Genomic DNA, 13924 nt, shown 5'->3' on the forward strand with positions numbered 1-13924 from the left:
GACAGCATCCCATGTTGAATTAGGCATGCATGGCTGCACCCTTCCTCCTCTGGGTGCATGCCAAGGCACGGCCCTAAGGCCCTTCAAAATCCTCAGCACCAAGCCCATGATGCTCTTAATCCGGCCCTGGTCCTCCTCCACCGCCGCTTCCACCTACACCGCCCATAGGTGTGCGCAGCCTATTGCATTAGGGTGTGCACCCCAAAGTTGAAATACATATGCATGGGTTTGCCTACATGTACATGGCCCCGATACATTACTCTCCCTGCTGGCAAAGAGAAATAGAGCAGAGCAGGTCCGAGGGAGATCTTTCCCATCTCCTCACTGGCAAACAGAGCGATAATGCTATTTGCCCTAGGTGATTAGGGTGTGCCCAGGCACATCTGGCACACCCTGTGCGCACGCCTATGAGACCTCCACATCCACCACCACCTCAACCTCCCTCCTACTCCATATGGGCCTCGTCCTTCAGAGATGAAGAACATTGTTTTATTTTTCTGTTTTTTTTTTTTTTGTTGTTTTAAGTTATTTCCCTATCCACATCCAGGTGTCCGCTCAACTCTAGTTATAAATATTTCTTCCACCTCAGCCAATCACCGGGGAGTCCATGTCAGCAATGTGTACGGGAGAAGAGGACAAATATTTGATGGGGGCTTCTAGAAGGGTCCTTGCCTCCCATGTGAGAATGTGTGTTGTTTAGTAGAGTTTAGTCTTTGTCCCCTAGGCCTGGTGCCTGGAGGGGGATGTCAGTGTGAGGAGGTCTATTTCTTGGGACCTGCTCTTTGTCTGGGGCCTGAGCCAAGACCCAAGGAACCCAAGATGGCCTGAGTTAGGGCTTAAAGAACCAGGGAGTTGGAAAACTTTTGTGGCAATTTCAGAGGAGTCTGCTATGCAGAAATAGTCCAGGTGAGCTAGGGGGAAGCTGCTGATGGATGGACATGGTATGACGAATTTGCTACTTAACTCTTTAACGTATCTGTGATTGCTCAAAAGGGGACTGAAAGCCAGTTCCTTTTGGGAAGCTGCTACTGCAGTATCTACAGTCTGTTATAGAGGTACATAAAGGATCCATTGTCATTGGGCTTCTGCTACTGAAGAATCTAGGGCCACCAATAAAGATATCAAAAGGAATCCTTATCATTGGGAGCCTACTACAGAATAATCTAGGGCCACCAATATGGATACACAAAGGATCCTTCGTCATTGGGAGCCTGCTACTGAAGAATCTAGGGCCACTAAAGGAGGAACACAAAGGATCTATTGTCATTAGGAGCTTGCAACTTAAGAATCTAGGGCCACCAATGTAGGTGCACAAAGGATCCATTTTCATTGGGCTATTGCTATTGAAGAATCTAGGGCTACCAATGTGGGTACACAAAGGATCAATTGTCATTGGAGCCTGCTACTGAAGAATCTAGGGCCACTAAAGGAGGAACACAAAGGATCCATTGTCATATGGAGCATGCAACTGAAGAATCTAGGGCCACCATGTAGGCAAACAAAGATGCATTGTCATTGGGAGCTAATACTAAAAAATCTAGGGCCACCATTATAGATACACAAGGGATCCATTGTCATTGGGAGCCTGCTACTGAATAATCTAGGGCCACCAATGTAGGTACACAAAGGATCCTTTGTCATTATGCTCTTGCAATTGAAGAATCTAGCGCCACCAATATAGATACCCAAAGAATCCATTGTCATTGGGAGCCAAATATTGAAGAATCTAGGGCCACCAATATGGATAATAAAAGAATGTGATAATTGGTATTGGCGCTACCTTATTAGTGTGAAGTAAATACCACAAATATCAGAGTGTCACCAATGTATAGTGAATAAACCTCCTGGAGCGGCCAGTTGACGTCCCTCTGACGAAACGCGTAGGGCGGAGTTTTGCTACGTACTACGTCACTTCCGGTTGACGGCCGTGGAACGCGGAAGCATCCCGGCGCGCACCGACTGCATTCTGATCCCGATCATCGCAAACCTACCAGTGAGTGTACTGCGCTTTCTTTACATATTGTATGGATTTACTATTCATTATGGGGCCTTCTCTCGTTGTGAGCATTTAGGGCACAAGTGCCGACTCGGAGCTGCTCCTTCATCACGGAGAAGAGACCCCCATCCATATTGCTGCACAGGTTGTATTGCAAAACGCCACCTAGTGGCTTTTTCTACGTATCTTTCTAGCAGCACTCATTTCCTTTTTTATCATATACTGCTGCATGAGCTATTAATGGAAACGCCACCTAGTGGACAAGTATAATTTTACTCAGCAGCAAGTATTTATATCTATTTTTATATCACATATGGGGCACATATATCAGGAAATTCATACCTGATAAACACATTTGTGGTTAGGGGTTTACTCCCCTTCTCTTTTCTTTCTTTTTTCTTTTTTTCTTTTATGTTCACTATTATTGTATATGGTACACCTATCACCGTATTGGTTGTTTTTATTTTGTACTTCATTAAACACATTGGTTATGTAATATTTATTTTATTTAGGATTTTATTCACTATACATTGGTGACACTCTGATATTTGTGGTATTTACTTCACACTAATAAGGTAGCGCCGATACCAATTATCACATTCTTTTATTGCACTTTTACCCTTATATCTAAGGGTTGATTGGTGGCAGCTTACACCTTCTATTTATAATATCTTTCTCCTCCCCCCCTCATATGCACTTTAGTCCATAGCGCTGGTCATTTCCTTTTATTATTTACCAATATGGATACACAAAGGATCCTTAGTCATTGGGAGGCTGCTACTGAAGAATCTAGGACCACCAATGTAGGTACACAAAGGATCCATTGTCATTGGGAGCCTGCAACTGAAGAATCTAGGGCCACCAATGTAGGTACACAAAGGATCTATTATCATTGGGAGCCTGCAACTGAGGAATCTAGGGCCACCAATGTAGGTATACCAAGGATCCATTGTCATTGGAAGACTGCTACTGAAGAATCTAGGGCCACCAATGTAGATACACAAAGGATCCATTGTCATTGGGAGCCTGCTACTGAAGAATTTAGTGCCACCAATGTAGGTTCACAAAGGATCCAATGTCATTAAGAGCCTGCTACTGAAGAATCTAGGGCCACCAATATAGATACCTAAAGGATTAATTCTATTTTCGTTATAGAATCTAGGTCAATTGTTCTTATAGGATCTATTTGTAACTCTGAGGCTATTCTGTTCCATGGTTTTGGTGCGTTTTCTGAAAGAGCACCAAAGATGCAGCATGCAAGAGTTTTTTGAAAGTGCACCAAAACTAAGGGAAAGCACAGCTGACTCGCACCAAACCCATGGGTAAGCTGCAATGCATCCCTATAAAAGGGGCCTTAGGGCCATCATTAAAGTAGAACTTTATTTTTAATTTTGGATTGAGCAACCCCTGTAAGATTCTTTTGTGCCATCTGTGTCCAATTGTGGAGATTTTCCTTCACTTTCTGTACCATAGCCAAACAGGAAGTGAGACGAAATCCCTGCAAATTATGACAATTCCTTAGGGACCCCCAGGTCACCAGAACTAGTGTCCCCATAAGGAAGATTTCCCCTCTATTACTTTTCTGGGGACAGCCCAAAATTTGGGATTTTCATTTACTTTCACTCTCAATGATAATGGTAAACAGGACAAATAGAGAGGGTGAATCTCCTTAATGGGGGCACGGACAGCAAAATAAACCGACAAACGTTTTAATTCCTCTCCACTCCATTCAAAACTAAAAAAAGTTTTGCCTAGTTATACTTTAAGCCATCTTTTATATTACTGGGGGTCTACTACTTAAGGAATTAGGGCCATCAACCATTTTTATATTGCTGACATATGAAGGCCTGAGATATTTTTGCTGTTTTGGGCTATCCTGTACCCCTAGCAGGGGTGTACCTAGACCATTTGGCACCCAGGACGGATCCTATATCTGGCACCCCCCCCCCCCCCCCGGCGTGCAGGCGACGAACTGCACATTGACGTGTCACGTGTAGCGCCTCCATGCACTGCAGCCCGCAACCCTTAAGAATCCTCCCCCGGCGACCAGGCCCCTCCTCCTCTGCAAAAACGGCGCAGATTGACCTGAGGCGCCAGACAGAAATACATGTAACTGGCAGTGGCACACTTACTGTGTGCTCCTGTCCCATAGCTACCCTTCCCTAGATATCTGAGCCAATACATTTTGAAAAAGAAGCTGAGAAGTTACTGGGCAGGTCACTAATAGGGAAAGCAGGAATGCTCATTAAAATCTAGCAGCTCATTGATCGTTTATGTTCCCAGCACTCCCATATTCATTCCGTGTCTGATTTGGAGAGGGTTTATTATCCCTACAAGTATGTTTTTTGGGGTTCTGGGAGGAATACCCTCCAGACTTGGGAAGACCATACAAACATCATGCAGACATCGAATCTCATGGGAATGGAACCCAAGACCCAGAGCCCCAAGGCAAAAAAGAGCTAATCTCTTAGAGCCCTCTGCCTTCAGAATCAGTATGATAATTCCGACATCTACCAGAAGGACCAATATGCTTAGGGGTAACCTGTACACTGGAGAGGGGGAATATGTTTAAGGGTAACCTGTACATTGGAGAGGGGGGGTATGTTTAAGGGTAACCCATACCCTGGAGAGGGGGAATATGGTTAAGGGTAACTCGTACATTGGAGAGGGGGAATATGTTGAAGGGTAACTCGTACATTGGAGAGGGGGAATATGTTTAAGGGTAACTCGTACATTGGAGAGGGGGGGTATGTTTAAGGGTAACCTGTACATTGGAGAGGGGGGGTATGTTTAAGGGTAACCCGTACACTGGAGAGGAGGGATATGTTTAAGGGTAACCCGTACACTGGAGAGGAGGGATATGTTTAAGGGTAACCCATACACTGGAGAGGGGGGATATGTTTAAGGGTAACCCGTACACTGGAGAGGGGGGATATGTTTAAGGGTAACCCGTACACTGGAGAGGGGGGGATATGTTTAAGGGTAACCCGTACACTGGAGAGGGGGGATATGTTTAAGGGTAACCCGTACACTGGAGAGGGGGGATATGTTTAAGGGTAACCCGTACATTGGAGAGGGGGAATATGTTTAAGGGTAACCCGTACATTGGAGAGGGGGAATATGTTTAAGGGTAACCCGTACATTGGAGAGGGGGGATATGTTTAAGGGTAACCCGTACATTGGAGAGGGGGGATATGTTTAAGGGTAACTCGTACATTGGAGAGGGGGGATATGTTTAAGGGTAACCCGTACATTGGAGAGGGGGAATATGTTTAAGGGTAACCCGTACATTGGAGAGGGGGGATATGTTTAAGGGTAACTCGTACATTGGAGAGGGGGAATATGTTTAAGGGTAACCTGTACACTGGAGAGGGGGGATATGTTTAAGGGTAACCTGTACACTGGAGAGGAGGGATATGTTTAAGGGTAACCCGTACACTGGAGAGGGGGAATATGTTTAAGGGTAACTCGTACATTGGAGAGGGGGAATATGTTGAAGGGTAACCCGTACACTGGAGAGGGGGAATATGTTTAAGGGTAACCCATACACTGGAGAGGGGGGATATGTTTAAGGGTAACCCATACACTGGAGAGGAGGGATATGTTTAAGGGTAACCCGTACACTGGAGAGGGGGGATATGTTTAAGGGTAACCCGTACACTGGAGAGGGGGGATATGTTTAAGGGTAACCCGTACATTGGAGAGGGGGAATATGTTTAAGGGTAACCCGTACATTGGAGAGGGGGGATATGTTTAAGGGTAACCGTACATTGGAGAGGGGGGATATGTTTAAGGGTAACTCGTACATTGGAGAGGGGGAATATGTTTAAGGGTAACTCGTACATTGGAGAGGGGGAATATGTTTAAGGGTAACCCGTACACTGGAGAGGGGGAATATGTTTAAGGGTAACTCGTACATTGGAGAGGGGGGGTATGTTTAAGGGTAACCTATACACTGGAGAGGGGGGATATGTTTAAGGGTAACCCATACACTGGAGAGGAGGGATATGTTTAAGGGTAACCCGTACACTGGAGAGGGGGGATATGTTTAAGGGTAACCTGTACACTGGAGAGGGGGGATATGTTTAAGGGTAACCCGTACATTGGAGAGGGGGAATATGTTTAAGGGTAACCCGTACATTGGAGAGGGGGGATATGTTTAAGGGTAACCGTACATTGGAGAGGGGGGATATGTTTAAGGGTAACTCGTACATTGGAGAGGGGGAATATGTTTAAGGGTAACTCGTACATTGGAGAGGGGGAATATGTTTAAGGGTAACCCGTACACTGGAGAGGGGGAATATGTTTAAGGGTAACTCGTACATTGGAGAGGGGGGGTATGTTTAAGGGTAACCTGTACATTGGAGAGGGGGGGTATGTTTAAGGGTAACCCATACACTGGAGAGGGGGGATATGTTTAAGGGTAACCCGTACACTGGAGAGGGGGGATATGTTTAAGGGTAACCCGTACACTGGAGAGGGGGAATATGTTTAAGGGTAACTCGTACATTGGAGAGGGGGAATATGTTGAAGGGTAACCCGTACACTGGAGAGGGGGAATATGTTTAAGGGTAACTCGTACATTGGAGAGGGGGGGTATGTTTAAGGGTAACCTGTACATTGGAGAGGGGGGTATGTTTAAGGGTAACCCGTACACTGGAGAGGAGGGATATGTTTAAGGGTAACCCATACACTGGAGAGGGGGGATATGTTTAAGGGTAACCCATACACTGGAGAGGAGGGATATGTTTAAGGGTAACCCGTACACTGGAGAGGGGGGATATGTTTAAGGGTAACCCGTACACTGGAGAGGGGGGATATGTTTAAGGGTAACCCGTACATTGGAGAGGGGGAATATGTTTAAGGGTAACCCGTACATTGGAGAGGGGGGATATGTTTAAGGGTAACTCGTACATTGGAGAGGGGGAATATGTTTAAGGGTAACTCATACATTGGAGAGGGGGGATGTGTTTAAGGGTAACTCATACATTGGAGAGGGGGAATATGTTTAAGGGTAACCCGTACATTGGAGAGGGGGGATATGTTTAAGGGTAACCCGTACATTGGAGAGGGGGGATATGTTTAAGGGTAACTCGTACATTGGAGAGGGGGGATATGTTTAAGGGTAACTCGTACATTGGAGAGGGGGAATATGTTTAAGGGTAACCCGTACATTGGAGAGGGGGAATTCTGGGGACAGCTCCACATTCAATGTTACTAACCTAACACAGGAAGATGTGCAGTGTCATACAGTTGAGTTCCATTTAAGCCACAATCTAAGAAGAAAAACCTGTGCCCTGGCAACATACTGCAGAAAAGGAAGTTTGCTCTGTATGTAGAAGCAGTGGTCTATCTGCATAGGTTCAAAACACCCCCTATTGAGTCAGAGCTAGAGCTCCCTAATAAACATGGAGTGTGAGCTTTGCTGTTTGCTGAACTACAGTGCTTACTCAGAAGAAGAGGGGTCAGACTTCTGCAGATAGACCAACTAATCGATTGGGAAAGTTCAACAGGGCTTTCTTTTTTTTTTTTTAAACTATATTTTCTGTTGTTTCTGTCTCTGATATCTTTATGCTTTTCCCTGGAAGGTGAAATCTCGGGATGAGCAGCATGTGGTGGGGATGATAAGGAGTGAGGGGAACCATTACACGGTCATATTTCCAATGGACCTGGAGGTGACGATGAAAGCCATGCTTCTGGCATCCTGCTTCTATCTGGTGAGGAAATCCCTATTCTTCTCTTTATGTAACCTATTGTTGGAGATAAAACTTAGGACTCATGTCACTCTTTTTATTTGGGCTTTAATGCAAGAATTTGCAGCAGCATATATGGTAAGTGTAATAGAGCAAGGACAGGCAACCTAAGACACATGTGCCAGGGTGGGCAGCAATGTAATTTCTTTGGCACCCAGAAGATGGTCACATTGCAACCACACAGGCTCAGGATAGACAACCAGAAGACTGGAGGATCCCCGGCTCCCTACATATCCCTGAGGATCCCTGTTTTATACAAACAGTGTCCTTGTCATAGGCTGTATTCAGCAGTTCCCTAGGCCAGTTGTCTCCAAACTGCAGCCCGTGGGCCGGATGCGGCCCTTTGCTTGCTTTTATCTGGTACTTGGGGCATTATTTCTCCCACTGTCAGTAACAGTGGGGCGTAGTTCCTGCCACTGACAATGGAGCACTATTCCTCTCATTGACACCAATTTAGGGGCACTATTCCTCTTCCTGACACCAATGATGGGGCACTATACCTCTCCCTGATACCAATGATGGGGCACTATTTCTCCCACTGATACCAATGATGGGGCACTATTCCTCCTACTGACACCAATGATGGGGCACTATTCCTCCCACTGACACTAATGATGGGACACTATTCCTCCCACTGATACCAATGCTCCAACTGACACCAATGATGGGGGCACTATTCCTCCCACTGATACCAGTGCTCCCACTGACACCAATGATGGGGGCACTATTCCTCCCACTGATACCAATGATGGGACACTATTCATCTCACTGACACCAATGACTGGACACTATTTCTCCCACTGATACAAATGATGGGGCACTATTCCTCCTACTGACACCAATGACGGGGCACTATTGCTCCCACTGACACTAATGATGGGGCACTATTCTTCCCACTGATACCAATAATGGGGCACAATTCCTCCCGCTGACACCAATGACTGGGCCCTATTTCTCCCACTGATACCAATGACGGGGCACTATTCCTCCCACTGATACCAATAATGGGGCACTACTCCTCCCACTGACACCAATGACTGGGCACTATTCCTCTCACTGATACCAATGACTGGGCACTATTCCTCTCACTGATACCAATGACGGGGCACTATTCCTCCCACTGATACCAATGACTGGGCACTATTCCTCCCACTGATACCAATGATGGGACACTATTCCTCCCACTGATACCAATGACTGGGCACTATTCCTCTCACTGATACCAATGACGGGGCACTATTCCTCCCACTGATACCAATGACTGGGCACTATTCCTCCCACTGATACCAATGATGGGGCACTATTCCTCTCACTGATACCAATGATGGGGCACTATTCCTCCCACTGACACCAATGACTGGGCACTATTCCTCCCACTGATACCAATGATGGGACACTATTCCTCCCACTGATACCAATGATAGGGCACTATTCCTCCCACTGACACCAATGATGGGACACTATTCCTCCCACTGACACCAATGATGGGGCACTATTCCTTCCACTGATACCAATGATAGGGCACTATTCCTCCCACTGACACCAATGATGGGGCACTATTCCTCTCATTGATACCAACAATACAGCGCTATTACCCTCCCTAATACCAATGATGAAACATTGTTTACTCCCACTGACGTCAGGACATTTTATGCTCCCACTGACCACAGTCTGCCCCCTCTAAAGTTTGAAGGACAGTAAATTGGCTCTTTGTTTAGAAAGTTTGATAACCTTTTTTCTAGGCTTTCCAATACAATGCATGGCCTTCCCCTCTGCATCCATGGGCCACCCACCTCCATAACTGGTCAGAGAGGTCAACCTGACATCATTGATGTTAAGATGCTGGCCCTCCTCCCAATACCAACCATTACTTACGGATTGTGCATAGGGATATGATCACAGGTCAAAGCAAACGAGCAACAATTTTGTGTCTACAAGCATGTTATTCGACCTAAATTCAATAAATATTGTCCGTCAGCTAATTATAGGCCTAATTGAGGAGAGGTGGCTTTCAGTGGCTGCAGGAGAAAAGGGGATCACTTCAAGTAAATGCTGCCCCCATTGCCCCTTCTGTCCAAGTACTGGGGGTCAGTAAGGAAGGGTAAAGGTCTACCTGTCACCAACCCACAATAAATGGCTTGATCACGTTCAACGGGTTTCGGATCCCTGCTCTAAAGTGTCTGTTTTCCGAAATGATATAATAGATATATAATGGGTTTTATGTAATATTCAGGTCTAAAATTATTTTTTTTTAAACATGTGAACAAAATGCAAAAATGGCTCTGGTGATGAAAGGGTTAACTCATCACCAAATAAACAGGTCAAAAAGGTCCACAAGGGGTGTAGAGGGTTGAGGGCTGAACTGGGTAAATACCCTGTTAGTATTGCTCTAAATCTTTCTGCCATTTCTGATAGTGAGGAATCCTAATCCTCTCCTAATTCTCTCTCACAGGACTCCATCATTTATGACCAGAGACGGAGCGTCACAGACCAACCAAGCAGCAGCTGACCTGTGACCTGTTACACCGTGACCTGTGACACCATGACCTGTTACACTGTGACCTATTACACCATGACATGTGACCTGTTACACCATGACCTGTGACACCATGACCTGTTACACCGTGATCTGTGACCTGTTACACTGTTACCTGTTACACCATGACCTGTTACACCAAGACCTGTTACACCATGACCTGTTACACCATGACCTGTGACCTATTATACCATGACCTGCTACACCATGACCTGTGACCTGTTACACCGTGACCTGTGACCTATTATACCATGACCTGCTACACCATGACCTGTGACCTGTTACACCATGATCTGTTATGCCGTGACCTTTTACACCGTGACCTGTGATCTGTTACACCGTGACCTGTGATCTGTTACACCGTAACCTGTTACACCGTGACCTGTGACCTATTAAACCATGACCTGTTACGCTGTAGCCTGTGACCGGTTACACCCCAACCTGTGATTTGTTACACAGTGTTCTGTTACACCATGACCTGTGATCTGTTACACAATGACCTGTTACACCGTGACCTATGATCTGTTACACTGGGATCTGTTACACCGTGACACCATGACCTGTGATCTATTACACCGTGACCTATGACCTGATACACCATGACCTGTTACACCATGACCTATGATCTGTTACACCGTGATCTGTTACACCGTGACCTGTGACACCGTGACCTGTGATATGTTACACCGTGACCTGTCACCTGATACACCATAACATGTGACCTGTTACACCATGACCTGTGACCTGTTACACCATGACCTATGATCTGTTACACCGTGATCTGTTACACCGTGACCTGTGACACCATGACCTGTGATCTGTTACACCGTGACCTGTGACCTGATACACCATAACATGTGACCTGTTACACCATGACCTGTGACCTGTTACACCATGACCTATGATCTGTTACACCGTGATCTGTTACACCGTGACCTGTGACACCATGACCTGTGATCTGTTACACCGTGACCTGTGACCTGATACACCATAACATGTGACCTGGTACACCACGACCTGTGACCTGTGACCTGTTACACCATGACCTGTGGCATGTTACACCGTGACCTGTGACCTATTACACCATGACCTGTGACCTATTACACCATGACCTGTTACACTGTGACCTGGTACACCATGACCTGTGACACCATGACCTGTGACCTGTTACACCATGACCTGTTACACTGTGACCTGGTACACCATGACTTGTTACACCATGACCTGTGACCTGTTACACCATGACCTGTGACACCATGACCTGTGACCTGTTACACTATGACCTGTGATGTGTTACATCATGACCTGTTACACCGTGACCTGTGACCTGGTACACCGTGACTCGTGACCTGTTACACCATGACCTGTGACCTGTTACTTTGCTGGCTAACATTTGTTTTTGAATTATTTTTCATTTTTTTTTAGCTGAATGTTATCTGTTCTTTATATCTGCTTTGTAAATGTATCGCCTTCCTCTACATGTGATCACATTAAATAATATTTAGGAGAGAATACGTCTTATGTCTACTTTACTCTTCAACTTTCTTTTTTGCCCAATTTTCTGGCAATGTCTAAATCCATATTCATCTTAAGCAATGGTCATCGTCATCACAGAGTGAATTCTTCATTTCCTGGTTTTACCAATCTGGATGTTCTGCGGTGTTATTGGACTGGAGATTGTAATGTTCTGATACCTTTGGTACCCTTATTCCACTTTCCAATTCTGTGTATGCGTCCCACCATTCTCTTCTGGTAGGTGCGCATACACCTTTAAGACCGATGCTGTCGTCACTGAGCGCCGCAGAGCGGCTATTTCAACCGCCGGCGTTCTCACTCACATCGTTCGTTCAACCTGCCGTGAAGCTCATATGCTTACAAGCGTACCTCGCTGTCGGAACCTCGCTGCTGATCCCTGTATCCCGCTACCGGATCACTTGCTCATACCGAACCACTCTACTACTGCTTGCTATTAGTGATAAGTACCCCGCAGGGGAATCCTCCATAACCTTCCTACCAAGCTTACACTATTTAGCTCTGCATACTAAGGACTATTACTATCATCTGCGCTATTTAGATTGCTAGCTCTTGAGCCTACTAACATCTATCCTTGCACTGGGTTAGTCTCTCTTGTATGTCATCTGCTATCCTACCACCTACTACCATACATGATTGCTAACCTATCTGCATCCCACCTGCTACCATCTATACTCTCATGAACATTCCTCTCAAGTGTTTGTCTCCTGTTGTCTCCATTCAAACCTGTCTCTCTAGCTCATCATCACTATACTGCAATATACATATATCACTCTAGGAACATCTTATTGAGTGTGTATATTTGTATGCTGAATCAGACAGACCACTGTGATGAGTCTTGGGAGTTGGGATTGGTATTTCAACGTATCTCTGCATGACTACTGAGTGGAGTTTTTCTGCAGCTGCAAATCCATCTTGTTCAAAAAACGCAGGAGCGTTACAGAGATCCACTTTATTATAAACCCGGGAATATTATTACGGCATTTCAGTGAAGGTAAAGAAGCCATCTTCAAAGCCCGGTATAAAGGGCCGTCCCTACTATAAAGATGCATAGTTCAAATTCCTATCTGTACACTAAAAGCACATGGTTACAAACAACTGGTTTTCCAATCCTTTCGATAGAGTTTTTCATTTTACTCAATAAGGATTCATTTGTACTCCTGTTCATACATTTTTTTCATGTTATGTTAACACTGGATTGTGGTTATGTCACATTGTAACCTGTTCTGTTTCTGAATATGCTCAATAAAAACTATTGAAACAAAAAAGGTCTGTGTGTGTGACCTATGTATGCGTTCGCTTCGGAGGGGGTGGGCCAAAAAGACAAAATTTAGGTTCCACTCAGGTAGAGAGGTAAAATACAACTAGACCCAGTGGCGGCTGGTGCTCCATGGGCTGGGGGGGGGGGGTGGCAGATGGACCACACCATACCCCTCACCAGCTCTCACACCATACCACCCCCTCCCCTGTCACCGGGTCACTCACCCTGGACTGACGTGGAGGGCAGGCAGCGGCGGCATCCCCTGCGTCTCCTCCCTCCTCCTCCTCCTTTGCCATTAGCATGGCCTCTCCTTTCGGCCAATCGAGAAACGGGTCTCAGGACCTGCTTCTTGATTGACTGGGAGGAGAATCAGTGTGATAATGGTGAATATTCATTCGCTATTGTCACACAACTTTGTGGGCTTAGGGCACAGTGCTCTGCGTCCCGAGCCCACCCTTTTTTTGAAGCCTATTAGAGCCTCTGGCTCTAATCACGTGCTTAAAAAAAAAACCCCATTGGAATCCACAGTGCCGGGACAAGGCCATCCAGCACCCAGGGCAAAGATGCCAAACTGCGCCCCCCCCCTCCCTTAGGGTTAGGTTGAGGGTGCCCCCATCCCTGCAATAAACTATGGACGGGCCGCTGTGAATGCAGGCGGGGACAGGGGGCTCATCCTATCTCCAAGCCGCAGCAATGTCAAGGGAAAATATCCATAAGCTGCACATCATGAAGCAGACCCATGTGCATAACGTGAGATGAATGGCAGCATATGCGTGCACGCCTTACACATGCATTCACTTTTGTGCACGAGCATGGAGGGATGGGGGCGCTTTACATTTTTTTTC

At 46.0% G+C, this 13924-nt stretch overlaps 1 protein-coding gene and 1 long non-coding RNA gene across 5 annotated transcripts in view; one reads left to right on the forward strand and one right to left on the reverse strand.

Annotated features, from left to right (window-relative positions):
• Positions 1-10286, forward strand: part of LOC309554242 (phospholipid scramblase 1-like) — a 46937-nt gene extending 36651 nt beyond the window's left edge. The window contains exons 6-7 of the mRNA XM_082255880.1: positions 7585-7713; positions 10202-10286. Of these exons, the coding sequence (XP_082112006.1) occupies positions 7585-7713; positions 10202-10258 (186 nt within the window). The 3' untranslated portion in view covers positions 10259-10286. The remainder of the gene's footprint in view (positions 1-7584; positions 7714-10201) is intronic.
• A 26-nt stretch (positions 10287-10312) lies between these two features.
• LOC309554244 lies at positions 10313-11788 on the reverse strand. Of its 4 annotated transcripts, XR_014225216.1 has the most exons (5): positions 11510-11788; positions 11428-11464; positions 11324-11382; positions 10986-11287; positions 10313-10578 (listed from the first exon to the last, which is right to left on the reverse strand). It is a non-coding gene; the product is annotated as an uncharacterized lncRNA (long non-coding RNA). The 4 variants fall into 4 exon arrangements; XR_014225217.1 differs by having other exon boundaries at positions 11008-11258; positions 11354-11464; XR_014225218.1 differs by lacking the exon at positions 10313-10578 and adding an exon at positions 10705-10748 and having other exon boundaries at positions 11008-11258; positions 11354-11464.
• Positions 11789-13924: the final 2136 nt, after the last annotated feature.

Source organism: Pelophylax lessonae (assembly GCF_965119305.1).
Source record: "Pelophylax lessonae genome assembly, chromosome: 4".
NCBI lineage: Eukaryota > Metazoa > Chordata > Amphibia > Anura > Ranidae > Pelophylax > Pelophylax lessonae.